Source organism: Copadichromis virginalis, linkage group LG15, assembly GCF_057382275.1.
Source record: "Copadichromis virginalis isolate Kocher_CV1m ecotype Utaka linkage group LG15, C_Virginalis_male_GT1.1, whole genome shotgun sequence".
Classification (NCBI taxonomy): Eukaryota; Metazoa; Chordata; class Actinopteri; order Cichliformes; family Cichlidae; genus Copadichromis; species Copadichromis virginalis.
In genome coordinates this window covers 16036660-16050908 of record NC_140632.1, presented here as the reverse complement: position 1 = coordinate 16050908, position 14249 = coordinate 16036660, and the positions used below count along the sequence as shown (strand labels likewise).

General features: G+C 36.6%; 1 protein-coding gene across 1 annotated transcript in view; it reads right to left on the bottom strand.

The window, feature by feature from the left end:
• The window catches only part of dlgap2b (discs, large (Drosophila) homolog-associated protein 2b), a 110604-nt gene that overhangs the window by 20130 nt on the left and 76225 nt on the right, over nt 1-14249 (bottom strand). The window contains exons 6-8 of the mRNA XM_085433225.1: nt 11758-12562; nt 7428-7666; nt 2765-2821 (exon numbers count right to left, since the gene is read on the bottom strand). Coding sequence (XP_085289351.1) covers nt 2765-2821; nt 7428-7666; nt 11758-12562 — 1101 coding nt within the window. The remainder of the gene's footprint in view (nt 1-2764; nt 2822-7427; nt 7667-11757; nt 12563-14249) is intronic.

Sequence of the window (14249 nt, the reverse complement as noted above, 5' to 3'; positions counted from 1 at the left end):
AAGCATAAACCTACAGATCCTTTTTGTTTTGCAGTTAGTCGATTTTATATAGCACAAATGCCATTTAACTTAATACTGGGTCTAGATACTTCTTCCTGCTCTTAATCTGTAAGAACAGGAACCCTCCTTGTGCAGACACTGCCACAACAAAAGACATTTATAATAGCGTGGTGATTTGACAAGTTAGGTAACTGCAGTAGAGTTTCTGGATCTAATCTCTGGTTAAAGTGGGGAGTCATTGTGTACTATGACAAAATGTGACAGCGCTGAATATAAAACACCTCTACAGAAGTCTTATCTTTTCTTACACAAGCATACTATTCAACAGAGTTAGAACAATCTCAACTCCTTCAGTAACATATACCAAAGTTCTTTGTTTAATTCACTTGTTCACTGTAACACAGCAGTTTGGGTTGGAACCATGGAGGAAACTGTAAAATTATGCTGTGACTTTTCCAGAACAGTTATGAATTTGGTGTGACTCATCAACAGGCTGGAAGGAACAACCTCGAGCTCTAAGGAAGAGGAGGGTGGAAATCTGAGGCTGGCACTGACAGAGAAGCCTCAATAATCAGTGTGGCTCTGCATTCACAAGTCTTGTCACATTTTTTTTTTATGTACTACAGGAAGTCAGAGTTTTAGTTTTTCTCAACTTAATCTTATCCTCTGTCCCACGCAGTAATACTGAGAACCAGTAGGAGTCCTTGAACACAATAAATCCCCTACCTAGAGGCAGTGACAGTGGGTTTCTCTTCTAAATACTCAGCTTTTGTTAAAAATTTGGCTAATATAGTCCAGGGAAGTATCATGTCTTTTGTTTAGTCAGTTGTGCCTGGCTGTGTTTGAATTTGATTGTTTGGCTCAGCACTGCTGCACTGGGCACTTCAGCAAATAAACCCACACGCTGTAGGTGCAGCCAAGACTAAATAGACCTGAGTGCCATGGCATAAAATTGTGTTGCTCCTCTGCTTAAATGTACAACATTCGTAGTATTACAAATAAACAGTGAAGACCCAGGTAGCTTTTCCATTCAGAACAGGAATTTTGACACATCAACAGCAAAGATTTGTCTCTGCATTTAACCACAAACAAACCAATGTAGCCTACATATCATCACCACAATCTCTATAGTTAGTTTCTATTGCCTTTTCTAAATTCTTCATCTGCACTGGAGAATTAACAGTGTGCATGACGTAGCTCCTCAGATTGCTTGAGGTGCAGTGTTACAAAAACTGTTCCCCTAATTAATTGATTGGTCAGTCGGGAAATTAATTTATAACAGCTTTGACGTGCAATTAATTAAATAAGTTGCAAATGAATCAGAAAGGACCGACATATTTGAATTCTAGATTCAAAGTAGTGATCATAAGCATAACCTGTACAATACTACATACCTGATTATTGATAATTAACAATTTAAATAAGTAACAAATTCAGGCCTGAACAAAATATTACATTTAGTTATACTTTTAATACAAAATTAGGAATGCGTTTGTTAGGTTATTTAATGCAATATAATGGAAATATTTGTTTTCGATCATAGTCCATGCCAACAGTTTTTTGAATGTTAAAAATCATGGATAGGGACTGATTATTTATTCATTTACTTCAAGGCTGACTGAGGTTATTTTTCATTGTTAGCACTCATGAAATGTAGGTCTGAAAAGTGAATCAATCCCTAACCTCTGAAACCTCTGCTACTATCATGACATTTACAGGGTTGCAGACCAGAGTGCAATACTACAAAGTGAGATTAATGGGTTGGAGATAATCAGATTTCCCTGTGTCCTGAAAGTATCTCTATTTTTACCTGGCTAAATCAGTGTGTGGTAAATTCAAGCTGAACACACAACCTGGTCGAAGCAGGTTATGTTCAGGGTTTTGATTTAAAATCATCTTAGGCTACCACGTTCTAATCATTTAAAATATATATATTATATTTGGAGCCCTTTTTTGTGCCATATTGATTCTGCGCTGGGAAATATGTTTGTCCAAGCTGTACCTTACTAACATCACAAATGAAGCGCAGCCAGTTTAAAGTTTCATGGCTCTAATGTGTCACTTTAACATTAAAAATAAACTGGCCACCCCCAAAATTTGCTGCCTCCCTCCCAGTGCCCCCCGCGGCAAGACTGTCCTGTGTTGGTAATGATTTTAATAAATGTGAGTACAAGAGAGGAAGACACCTTACAAAGAGTTTCAACATGAACTTGTGCTTTATTCCTATGTATACAATTTTTGTCATTATGTCCCTAACGATTTCCCATTGTCACCCCTACTGCTGCGTCCGGTGCTACCCCAATATTTTTAGTGGCCCCCATATAGCCACCACTGTGAAAAAATTCTGGAGGCGCCCTTGCTGTGATTAAGAGGGTATGGCAGCTCTAACCATGTCTGGTCTTATAAAACAGGCAAGTTTAGCAGATGCAGGCTCAGCAGCACTTTCAGATTAGCATCTGTGAGAGTGAAGCAGCTGTTTTGCCAACACTCCACTTTTTTTTTTCATTCATATTTTAAACCTCCTGTGGATGTTGACAGTTGACCGTGTCTCACACTGCTCAACCCTTTTGATGATGTACTGCTGTGTTTCTCAGCCTGTTTCAGATACCTGGTCCTCACCTGATTTTCCTTTTTTTTTTTTTTTTCGCAAAAATGACATCACTCCTTTGCTTTGCCCATGGATTTATGGCTGCGACTGAAATGCATGTCTGCAAAAATAAGTGTTAGTATGGAGGGAAAGAAGAGTATGGAGATGGACTGGTACCTGGAGGTGGCTGAGCACGATCCACGCTGCAGGAAGTAGGGAGACGAAACTGAATCCCTGTAAGGAACAAGCAACACTGGTTAGGCAGAAAAGATGCAGGGTAGGAACACAGTAATGCTCAACAGTAAATCATCTTGCCATATATATATGTATATATATATATATACCTACCATAACAGACTAAGAATTATTGAAAATTGTTTACAGGATATATTGTCTTAGTTTATGCAATCCTTAATTCAATCATTTACAGGTGATAAGAGAGAGAAACACAGGTATGCTCAGTTTACATCAGTGCTTTTGTTTTTCCCAATAGATCTAAATGCATTTGTTTTGCAATCATTTCTTATGAGTAATTTACATTAACAGTCCTGCTGTAATGAACTTAACGCTTCACATTATAAAGAAAACACATTTAAATGCTCATATTTGCTCAACTCTAAGACACTGACTGTGTTTCTGTCTCAAAATGCAGACGTTCTAATGACACTGGCACAACTTAAACACAGTTTAATGGGCAATGCTCATAGGCAGTATTCCTTTGAGGAGTCAAAACCTTGTGTCTGATAACAAGGCTTTTATTGTCAGAGAAGAGTGAGAGTATATTAGGATAGACTTTGTTCTGTTCCATCTGCCAATATTTTATAAAAACATCTTTGTACATTTTAAAATGAAAAAAGAATGGCAAATGATGATCTGACGAGGCTAAACAAAAAGCCATTAAGCTATATTTATTTTAGTAAAATTAGGCTGAAAAACTTTCAAAGAGTCAATAAATATCTAGGCTATTAGGAATTTTGCCCATCAGTGTTGCCTGAATATCCTAACCATTTCTCAGGATCTCGTGATCTGTCAGTACTACTTATCAGGTCTGCGTTAACTTTTAAGTCAGTAGGCAAGTTATTAATGCATAAAAACATTCACTGTAACATGCATTATCTAAATCTCTACCTTTTCATATTACACATAATTAGAAGACACACAGAGCATAAATCATCACCATAAATATGAATAAGCAAGCCATATTAAAAAATCCAGGATGCAGTCAAATATTTTTGGATTATTTCAGTTAATGGTTTTCATATTATTTCATATTGAAGTAGTTCTTTCTGTAAGGTCAGCAAATTGAAATTAGACTGCTGAATTAGCCAATCCAGACTATTTACTTACACTACCAAAATGATGTTTAGACAGTAAGGAAGTAAGATGAGATGTGCTGAGACAGCCAGACAAAGAACATGTTTAGACTAAAAAGTAAAGCAGTCTCCTATTCTCATTCTTAATGTGAAGACTGGCTTTGACTGATGTAGTAAAAAACATTGCATGTTGTATTTCAGCATATGGATCTTTTTGAAGTTTCACTTTTGGCATTTTTAAAATTTCACACGAAATGGTTACGATCACCCTATGACCAAATGCGTTTCTGTTTGTATTTGATCTCATGAGTTTTAGTCACACTTTACATGAAGTGCAAGTACATGGGCACACATAAAAAACACTTATCACTACTTTACAATTACAATTAAATTAAAACATTTGAAATTAGCATATTTTGCATATGTGGTGCAGATTCCCAATTGATTATATCGGCACAATTAGGGAAAATAAAAGAGAAACCTTTTGTACTTACATGGACTTTATGTAAAGTGCAACCCAATACTATTCCATAACAATAATTTTGGTGCAAAAAATATAACAGACCTCCACTCTCGTGCTTTTCAGCCAGACCTCTCAAACCTTTTGCTTCTTTGTGTTCAACACTTAAATTTCAGAAAAACCGTTGGGAAAAGTTCTGACAGTGTCTCCGCTCCGTCCGACTCCCGCCATTTGTGCCAGAGGCTGTTCTTGCCATAGTTGTGGACTCAGACTGGCAAAGAGGCTGGTAAGATGCTGTTCTTACTCAGATCAGGGTTGTGGGTTAATGATATGCAATGACTGACGAGCTGTGTACATGAGCATGGGGGCTGCGGATGTAACAAAATGAAGGTGAAATCTTCCGTGTTGCTGTGTTTTATTTAACTCTAGCTATAGAGAGAGTTAATGTCTAGTTTCACTTCAGTTTGACAAGGATAATGATAAAAATGGAACTTTGGTGTTTCTGTTATCTGAGTAATTTTGTTGCAATCAAAAAGATTTCCTAAGAAATTAGAGACAAGCGCATACTTTATATGGAAAACTAGCAAAAAGTATTTTCTGTTTTACGTAACAGCATACATATAGCATGTAGTATACAACTTTTTTTCCCTAAAGTTTGTTCCCTAAACTTTGACTGAGCCAAAATAAATAACTGTGTCTGGCAAAAGCAACAAGGAAAAAGAGAAATAGAGAATTTTCTTTTCCTTGTTCCTATTCAGGCCCTATACTCTGTCCTGTGTTTAAACCTGAATATGACACTGGTGTTTTGAAAAGATGGAGTGGATTGATTGGTAAATGGATGACTGAATGGATGATTTGACGTAGGACAACTAGTTATACCTGACGGTGTGTAGAGGTCAATTGCAGATGATTCTATTGGGTTTACAAAATGTTTAAATTTAAATTTGTGTAGCCCTTTCTTTTACAATAAAACAAACATGTTGTTCATTGCCACATACATATATACATACAGTGGTGATGCCCCCATGGATGCAAGGTGGATTAACCTTGTATGTATGAGTATTTCAGAACAAACCAATACAAATCAATGGCCTAAACTACCACTTTTTTTCAGTGTAATAACCCCCCCCCGGCTGTTAAAACCAAAGTAAAGTTACTTGTACACTGTAAGCTCAAAGGTGTTGTCAAAAACAAAGACCAACATGATAAAAATTAGAAAAGGGTTTCCTGAGATTAGGTTAGTATATTTTGAGTGTGCAAAGACAACATGCTGGACTAATGTTGGGAATTCAATAGCACTCCATCTAAAACGTAAGTAGGCCTATCCTGGACGCTGTACTATGAAGCAAGATAAACATACCCAGGGTATGTTAGCTGGCTTCACTTACCCTAACATCAGTAAAAAGGTCAATAAGTTGACCCAGGGTTTATCAGTCTAGCTACAATTGTATATATGACCAGTGATAAACATGGCTAGGTAAACTGGCAGCAGAACAACAGACTTTTCAAAAGAAGATAACACTATTATTGGAAAAATATGAAGAGGTTAAATACACAAATAGATCTAAAGTAACAAAGTTATTGCAGACAAATGACCAGTATGAGAGTCTAATTGGCTATATCAATATAGGTTATCTATCTGAACCCAATAAGGAAAGTCTGCAAATATGCATTTTTTCAGCTGCAGTCCTGATGAGGTTCAACTATAGGAGTAAAGGCTTGACATTATGCAATTCAAGCATAGGCTTAGACTATATACAGTATTAATTCTGTTATAATAAATCCATGAGTCCAAAAATGCACCCTGTTATCGGATTGCATATTAATGCTTATAGAACAAAAGTTTAAAAAAAAGAAAATAATTTGACCCAAACCGGAAAAAGCAAGGAATAAATTTCCTTGGTTATTGGTTAGTGGTGACTTCATAGCTTTTAATCTGTAATCTTAAACAGAACCTGCTCCAGAGCATCTTAGGTCTGCAGAATTAGTTACCATGGGGATATACCCCTAACTTTATAATAGCAGAAACCCAGGGTTAACTCAGAAGCTACCTGGATAAGTCCAAATCCTGCTTTGTAGTACAGGCCTGTGGTTTATCAAAAGATTTGTTTCACAGAAACTGAGAAGTAACTATAGGATATGACTGTTAGTGGGCTAACATGTTCTAGGTTTGCTACAGTATATCTAGTCATCTCACTACGAACAGAGAGTTTAAGATTACTCATAAGTTAATTTATCTACTGAGAGCCCCCGATTACAAGTTTAACATGATTTGTAGCCTGCTTGAAAAAAAATCCACTTTCTGGTATATTTAAAAATAAACATATCAGTGTCCAAAATACCCAAATCTTCTACCATGATGTGAGACGGTAGAATGCTATAAAATACCATTTACACCACCCCATTTAAAATGAAAACAGTGTCTATCTTTCTCTTAAAACTAATCCTAAAGCAACTGCTAAAAACAAGTGACTTTACTACACATTAACAAAGGTATATTAAGCATTGATTTGTGGTGGTTTGTAGAAGAAAGCTGTTATGCTGGTCAGAACCTGCCTTAAACACAGTGTGTGCTGATTTTACTCCCCTCGGTTTTTATAAAGAAAAATATATACAATGGTTAAAGCAAGAGGGTGAATCACTGCTAAAACTAATGAATTTAAACAGAACTATAATATTAAAAGAAATGAACAAAAAATTAATTATGGTCTTTGTTAAAAGGCTTCATGCACATCTCAGTTAAATTAGGAGGCAGTTGTGCAGAAAAGATTTTAAAAGTATATTGTTCAAAATTGCCAGTGGCTAACACTAGGCCAACATGTGGGTATTTTTTGTTATATGTCAAACTTTTTTTCTTTTTTTGAAAAAGATCCAGAACTGCTATAAAATATTAATATAAAATTGAACTCAATTTTGAAACAGATGAAAACAATGAAATGTATTATACATACTTATACATGATGGCATATTTAACTTATGATATCTCATTTTTATCAAGTGAAAATGTTAATGACAGACAAAATGTATGAAAAACATACAAAAAAGATAGAATAAAGCGGTTCCCTACCAGACCTACCGTACTCTCTACGCCCCCCAGCTAAGCTACGGAGGCCTAAAATGGGGGAAACGACAAAAAAGGAAAACAAACAAACAAACAAAAACAAAAAAGGTGATAGCTTAGTAGAAAAGCAAGACATATTGAGAGGGTCAAAGTAAAAGACACTGTGCCAGGCTTGTGTTGTGTATTTGCAGTGTGTTGAAGAGTATATAGATTTTGGACACAAAAAAATGCTATCAGTGCCGTGAGGTCAGTCGCATCTTTGAACGCCACTGTAAAGCTATGATCCCTATTTTTCCATTTTGAATTATCATAAACATCATAAACATTTCAATCCATTGTTTTATATCAATTTATGAAAAATACATAAGGCCAATAAAAGTTTGAAATAAATAATCACAAGAAACACCACAATAAGCAAAAATAAAAGAGGAAAAAACGTATCACACAGTTTTCATTCATTTAACAAAATAAGCATAAGCTAACAAGTGCAGGCTAAACTATCATTTAAAAAGAATGCTTTCTTTTTTTTCTTTTTTAATTTGACAAAATCGTATTCACTTAACAATGCAGTCTGAGATCCCTGAAAATTAGCTTGTTTTCTCCAAGACACCATAAATAAATGCAGGAAGAGAACACAGGGATAGAAAAAGATTTATATTGAAGCAGTGTTACAGGTTCAGGTGAGATCAGATTCCATCCAAAAACCCCTGTCCCATTAACTGGACTTCACAGAGTTGGCACAGTTGTTGCATCATATCTCTGGATGACAAGGAAATGTAAACAAAAACTAATGGCAAAATTGACTACATATTGAAACATATTAGATACTGTAGACAGAATTTCTTACAAATAGTTATATATTTCATTACAGAAAATATGGTTGCATGATAAAAAATAATTGCAAATACCCTTTGTCTATTTCATCTTCGGTCTGTTTTTTTAATATGTATATCCTTCACATATATGATTTGAAAATATTATTTAGATCTGTATTTTTGCTACATTTCAACTTGCTTCAAGGGAAAGTAATAAATGAAAATGAATGACTGGATTAAACTTATATTTAAAAAAATTTGGTGCATTCCCTGGCATCAATCAGTCATGAGTTTGCAGTTTAGTTGTATATAGATCGAGAAGAATGTTAAGCATTTGTACAGCATTTCCAAATATATTATTGGAGGCCTATTTTCTAATTTGGCTGTATTTGGTAAAATTGTTATATGATTATTCAGTTTTTTGTATGCAGTGTCACAAAACATGTGGATGCTACTACATAGCTGGAATCTCATCCCCTCCCCCCCAAAAATCGTAGATTCTTAGGTACATACAGGCTAAATTAGTAGAAATGTGGATGAAACAACTTTTTTGCAGCCAACACTTAAGGAAACCTTAGCGTTGCCCATGGCTCATGCAGAAATAAGAACGTTTTTTTTTCCAAAGAGTCACCAATATTTTCTGAAAATGTGATTCCATTTCCGAAATTGATGACCGGCATGAAGGCTCAACATAAACGTTCATATCTAAAACTGTTAAAATGTAGCTACATACAACAAGAAACAAAGGACTTGCATAGAATGAATGAACGCAGATTGGAGACGTCACGATTGGCCAGTCTTCAGCACCTTTTAAATTAGTTTACATTCCCCAAACAATGGGAAACAATGTAAGAGAATGCCACTGCAGTCCCCTCTTAAGCATTCAAAAAGCAGAATTATGAACACAAGCCTATCCAAATGTTTTTCATATTTGTACATGTATCATATATATATATATATATATATATATATATATATATATATATATATATATATATATATATATATATATATGTATATATATGTATGTGTGTGTGTATATATATATATATATATATATATATATATATATATATATATATATATATATATATATATATATATACACTTCATACTAAAATGATTATAGGCTAAATGTTGTCACAGTCATAAGCCTTTCACTGTAATCTTTTATGATTTTATGATTTAATTATGCTAACCCAACCTGTAATGGTCTGTAATGAAAATTTCAACGTCTTATGTTTAGGTTAAAGCTAAATTAAATAAGTTACAATGTTTTAAAATGTATAATCAGTATTGCAAATAGTAGACAATCATAGCAATACACTTGAGCTCATCCGTATATGTCCTAATAAAACCACAACTTTGGACTTGTTGTCAAACATCCCCATCTACAGATTGAAATTTAGTCAGGTGTTTGAGCTCAGGTTTAACAGCTTGCTGAAACAGGTGTAGGATACTCCTACAGCAGAAACTCAAAAGGAAATGTCTGCCTTCCTCCTTTTGTGGCTTCAACATTAATTCTGATTCACCTTTGTACAACTGTCAGCTTATCAAAATGCCGCTTTATTCTGTGAATATTGTTTTTTTGGGTCGTGCAAAACAGGAAGAAGAACCACTCTCTTTATAAATTGAGAGATGATGCCTCTTCTTTATTTAAAGTCCTTGCTGAAGGTTCACATTTCAGTCGGGGTTTGATACATATAGGCTTCCTGTGGTCCTGTGCTGCAGTCCAAAGATAAGTCCTGTCAAACTTGTTTGCTGTTGGACTCTTTTTCCACACCTTTCAGTATTAACTTTGGTATGCCTTGCAGGTATAATGTGACAATGGAGGGGATGAGGGCAATATCAGTGGCTAATGAGCAACTATTATTTTATAAGTAAGAGGCAGAATGAGCAGTTAGCCAAATAGAGCAGATGATTCTGGGCTCCCACCCATTAGGGCTTGACAGGAGCCCAGCTAAGCCATCACTAGTGAGGCGGTGTTAGTACATTCAGTGGCACTATACTGCACCTCTGGGGACATATCGAAGAGGTAGAGGCCCTCAGTGGCTCTGATTGTCTACTTACAGGGACCAGTGTTTCTCTGTTATAGTGATGAACAGCCTCAGCATTTTATCACTGGAGAAATATGATAGGATTTAGATCAAATATATGTTTTTTTAGAGCTAAAATAAAATAAATGTGACTAGTTAAGACATTTTTCATAACAGTTGAAGAACATTCACTTAAAACAACAGGTGAAACACTGTTATGAACTTCTGACTTCATCATGATGTGCAAAAAACAGTGGGGTGATGAACAGGATGAAACAAATAAAGATGGACATTGAAGACTGGTAAACGTGTGTTTGGTTTAGAAACCCAGTTACTACTTTAACCCCTCTCAGCGCTTTCAGAACACAGTATGTTTGTAACTGCAAACAGTACAAGTATTGAATATAAGTTTCTCTATTTACAAAATGATACATTTATATACATATACAGAGTTTCAACATAAATGCAGTTTGTGCAGGAATGAGTTGAAGCCAGTACATTCAAACTTGATCATTTCTGTGAATTCCCCTTTACTGTTTTACGCTTTGCTGGCTGTTTGACTTCATAGTCAATCAGAATAATTTATCGTAAACAATTCTGGTCAGGGACTAGGTCCTCAGAGCTTTGAGACAGTGCAATCCATACAGTGTTCCAGAGAATAGGACTTTTAAACAATTTATGAGGGTTATGACAGATTGTTTTCACCACTACCTGCTGTTTCCTAAACTACTGTTTGATCGTTATGCTGCGTGGTTCATCAGTTCACCACTGAAAATATGCTCATATGTTGGAAATTAAAAAGAAAAATGCCCATTTCAACTGGAACTGGCTACAAAATGGAAGAAGGCAATGGCAAAGGAATGCTTTGATCACGATAACTGAAACATAAATTATATATCAATATATCCTTAAATAATGTATTCATCTTTAATGCATTCATTAAAAAACTAGGGTTTATAAAGTTATTCACAGTATTTTTTCAGGTGCTTAAGAGAATGTTTCTACATGAAGAGAAACTGGAATGAACATGAGCTATTCAAATTCATGTGCAGAAACAGACTGAGATATGCGTCACCTCACATTGGCTGATAGTTGAGTTATATAGTTAAATATACCTCAAATTTCCAATCATGATTACTTAAATTGGCTTTTTTGAGTATTTAAGACAGCGGAGGGAAGATGATGCTGCACTCGTTGGCACTTGAGGATCTGAATATCAGTCACATTCTCCCTCAGATTATGATGTCACCTCATTCTGGTGTGAAACAAAATAATTACTTTGTTCGATGGCTAAGCAAGACACTTGTTAAAAGATTGCTTGAACAATAGTGAAACCTGTTCAAGAGATGACAGACTCTGTGTCTGCATAGCGTAAAGGGACATCTAATAACAGCATGGTTCTGCTCCCCTTTTCTGAATTTTCAGGTTTTCAGCCCGTTTTCCCTATTTCATTTTCCAATTACATGTATGTATGGCTAAAATGACATAGAAAGGTATGGCATGGGCCCACTGGTGTACTTCCTGCTCCACAGTTCTAGACTGGCGCTTCTGTGACCACCTGTGTGGCCAGTTGTGTCTGGCTGCTTATGAGCCTTTTGCTTTTTGTTGATCTCCCATGGGAAATCCTCTATTGGAAGTGGGCTGGCGGGGCTGCCTGACCCCTCTGGCGTGCTTTCAGGAGTTCCCTCTATAATCTCAATTCGAGGTGGGTCCATCAAATCCATGATACTGAAGGGTGCTGGCTCGGGTTGGCACATCACTGACTTGTCCTCTGTGTTTTGTCGTACAGACCAGCTTGAGCCTGCTTGAATTCCTATGGAAACTCTGTCATCTGTTTGTGTGGTGCTGTCGCTGCAGGGCTCCCGGCACAAAGTCCACATGTTGTAGCACTGAGTAAAGTTGAAGAAGTTGCTGTTGAAAGTTTTTAATTCCCCACAGACATCTCTGCGCAGCTCTGCTAGTTCGTAGCGCATTGCAGAGATTTCATCCTTCCACTGCATGTTGAAGGCAGCGACCATGTTAGCAGACTCCTTAAAGGCCTGAATGGCCTGAGGAACCGGTTGCTCAGAGGTGGCTATTGGTGAGGCGGTAGGGACCCTGTATGAAGGTGGAGGTGCCGGTGGGATCGAGATGGCTGTTACCGTGGAGCTAGTACTGTGCTGGCTGCGTGCAGCAGCAGTTTCTCTCTCTAGCCTCTCGAGCTCCGCATAGGCAGAGGAGCTAGCACCATCATCATCCTCGATCATGTCATCATTTAGTAAGGATGTTCCATCCAATACATCATATCCCTCTGGAAGAAAAATGTGAATATGCAAACAGAAGGACATTCAGGGTGAAAAGAACAGCTGGAGTGGGATTTGACTGGGATTCTGATCTACAGTATAACACATATCTATGGAAAACATACAGTATGTGAGTGGAAAGTTCCAAAGATGTACAAGCTCTGATCTATTGATTTCCCATTTGGTTTGACAGGTTTAACGTTAAGTAACGCGTCTGCACCCACCACAAGCATTAGAAATGTGCACGGCTAAGATGTAGGTGAATATCGGTCAGCCAAAACCTGCTTAAAAATGCACCTTTACTGAAATGTGCTTTTCAGTTCTCTTACTCCACAAAGGCAACGATTATGACCTAACTCACATACTGCAGGCTTTTCACAATGTTTTTACACTGCCTTCTCAGTCATCTCAAGGCTTCTTTCCATCTTTTCACTGCACAGCACAACAAAGAGTGGAATTAAACATGAAATACATCAATCATTATCAAATCATAGATTCATTTTTTTTTCTGAGAACCCTTTCTCAAACCATGTCAAATGTTTCTGACTTACTTAAAATTTGTGCAATTTTGTGCAAAAGAAAAGATGCAAAGGGAGTAGAAGAATCACAAGAAGCAGATATGAACCCTATTGAACATATCAGGTCCAAGGTGGCTGATTTAGACCATGTGAAATATTCAAACCCGGTGAGGGCTGCACCAGGGAGAGGCTGCAATCCCACAGTCCAAGACAGTTGACAAAATCACTGCCAAGAGTTAGACTCTGCCACAAGTGGCCTTTTGAAAAGAAGCCAGATTTTCATGAAAGAAAAGAAAAAAAGTTCACACATGTACAACAGGTAGATGCTGCGCTCACAAATGATTGGAGACAGTGGCAATGCGATAACATTCACTGCTATTTTATGCTGAAGCATGAAAACATTCTGAAGAGTCTGGGCAGAACATACCGCATACATTTACACTTACAATGTGGTCTAAGAACACTTAAAATAGAGACGTGGTAAACAACTCACAAAAGCCAGCATCACATTCATCACTGTAATCAATATTCAGCATTACCAGTGCTCTAAAAATAAATCAACATGTCTGAGGTTTTATGAGTTGTTTGACACCATGTTTGCTACTTGGGATAACATAAGGCGATATTTCTACCAACTACATATAAACTTTATCTGCTATTTTTTACTGAGAAGGCAGTGCAAAAACACACATATACATAGATATATGTATGCGTGTCAACATTAAAATACCTGCAACAATCATCACTGATGCCTCCAGTTGTTCTTTCCCCTTGGTTATCCTTCAAGAGGTGGATGGTCAAATGGAGAGGGGTTTGCTGTTCGTCTGCCCTACGGAGCACCATGGGGTCCCTTCCCCACTCAATGGCCCACTAGCCTCAGGGTTTGGGTCATAAGTTGCTTACAGTTTAATAATAATAGTAATAATCTAGTACTGAAGACTAACATAAAAACAGGATTCCATGAATAAGCGATTCTCTCTTATTTTATTTTATTTTATGGCCACTATTCACGCATAATTATAGTGCATCCCAAAAACAAGTAATATTTACAGTACGGGTTGTATGGGAGGTGGCAGTACTGTATATTTTATCAGCATCCAGGGAGTCCTTTCTCTGAACTGCTACAGTCTTATATTGCATGTTGTAATCGATGCATTATGCTAATCTTGGTAATACA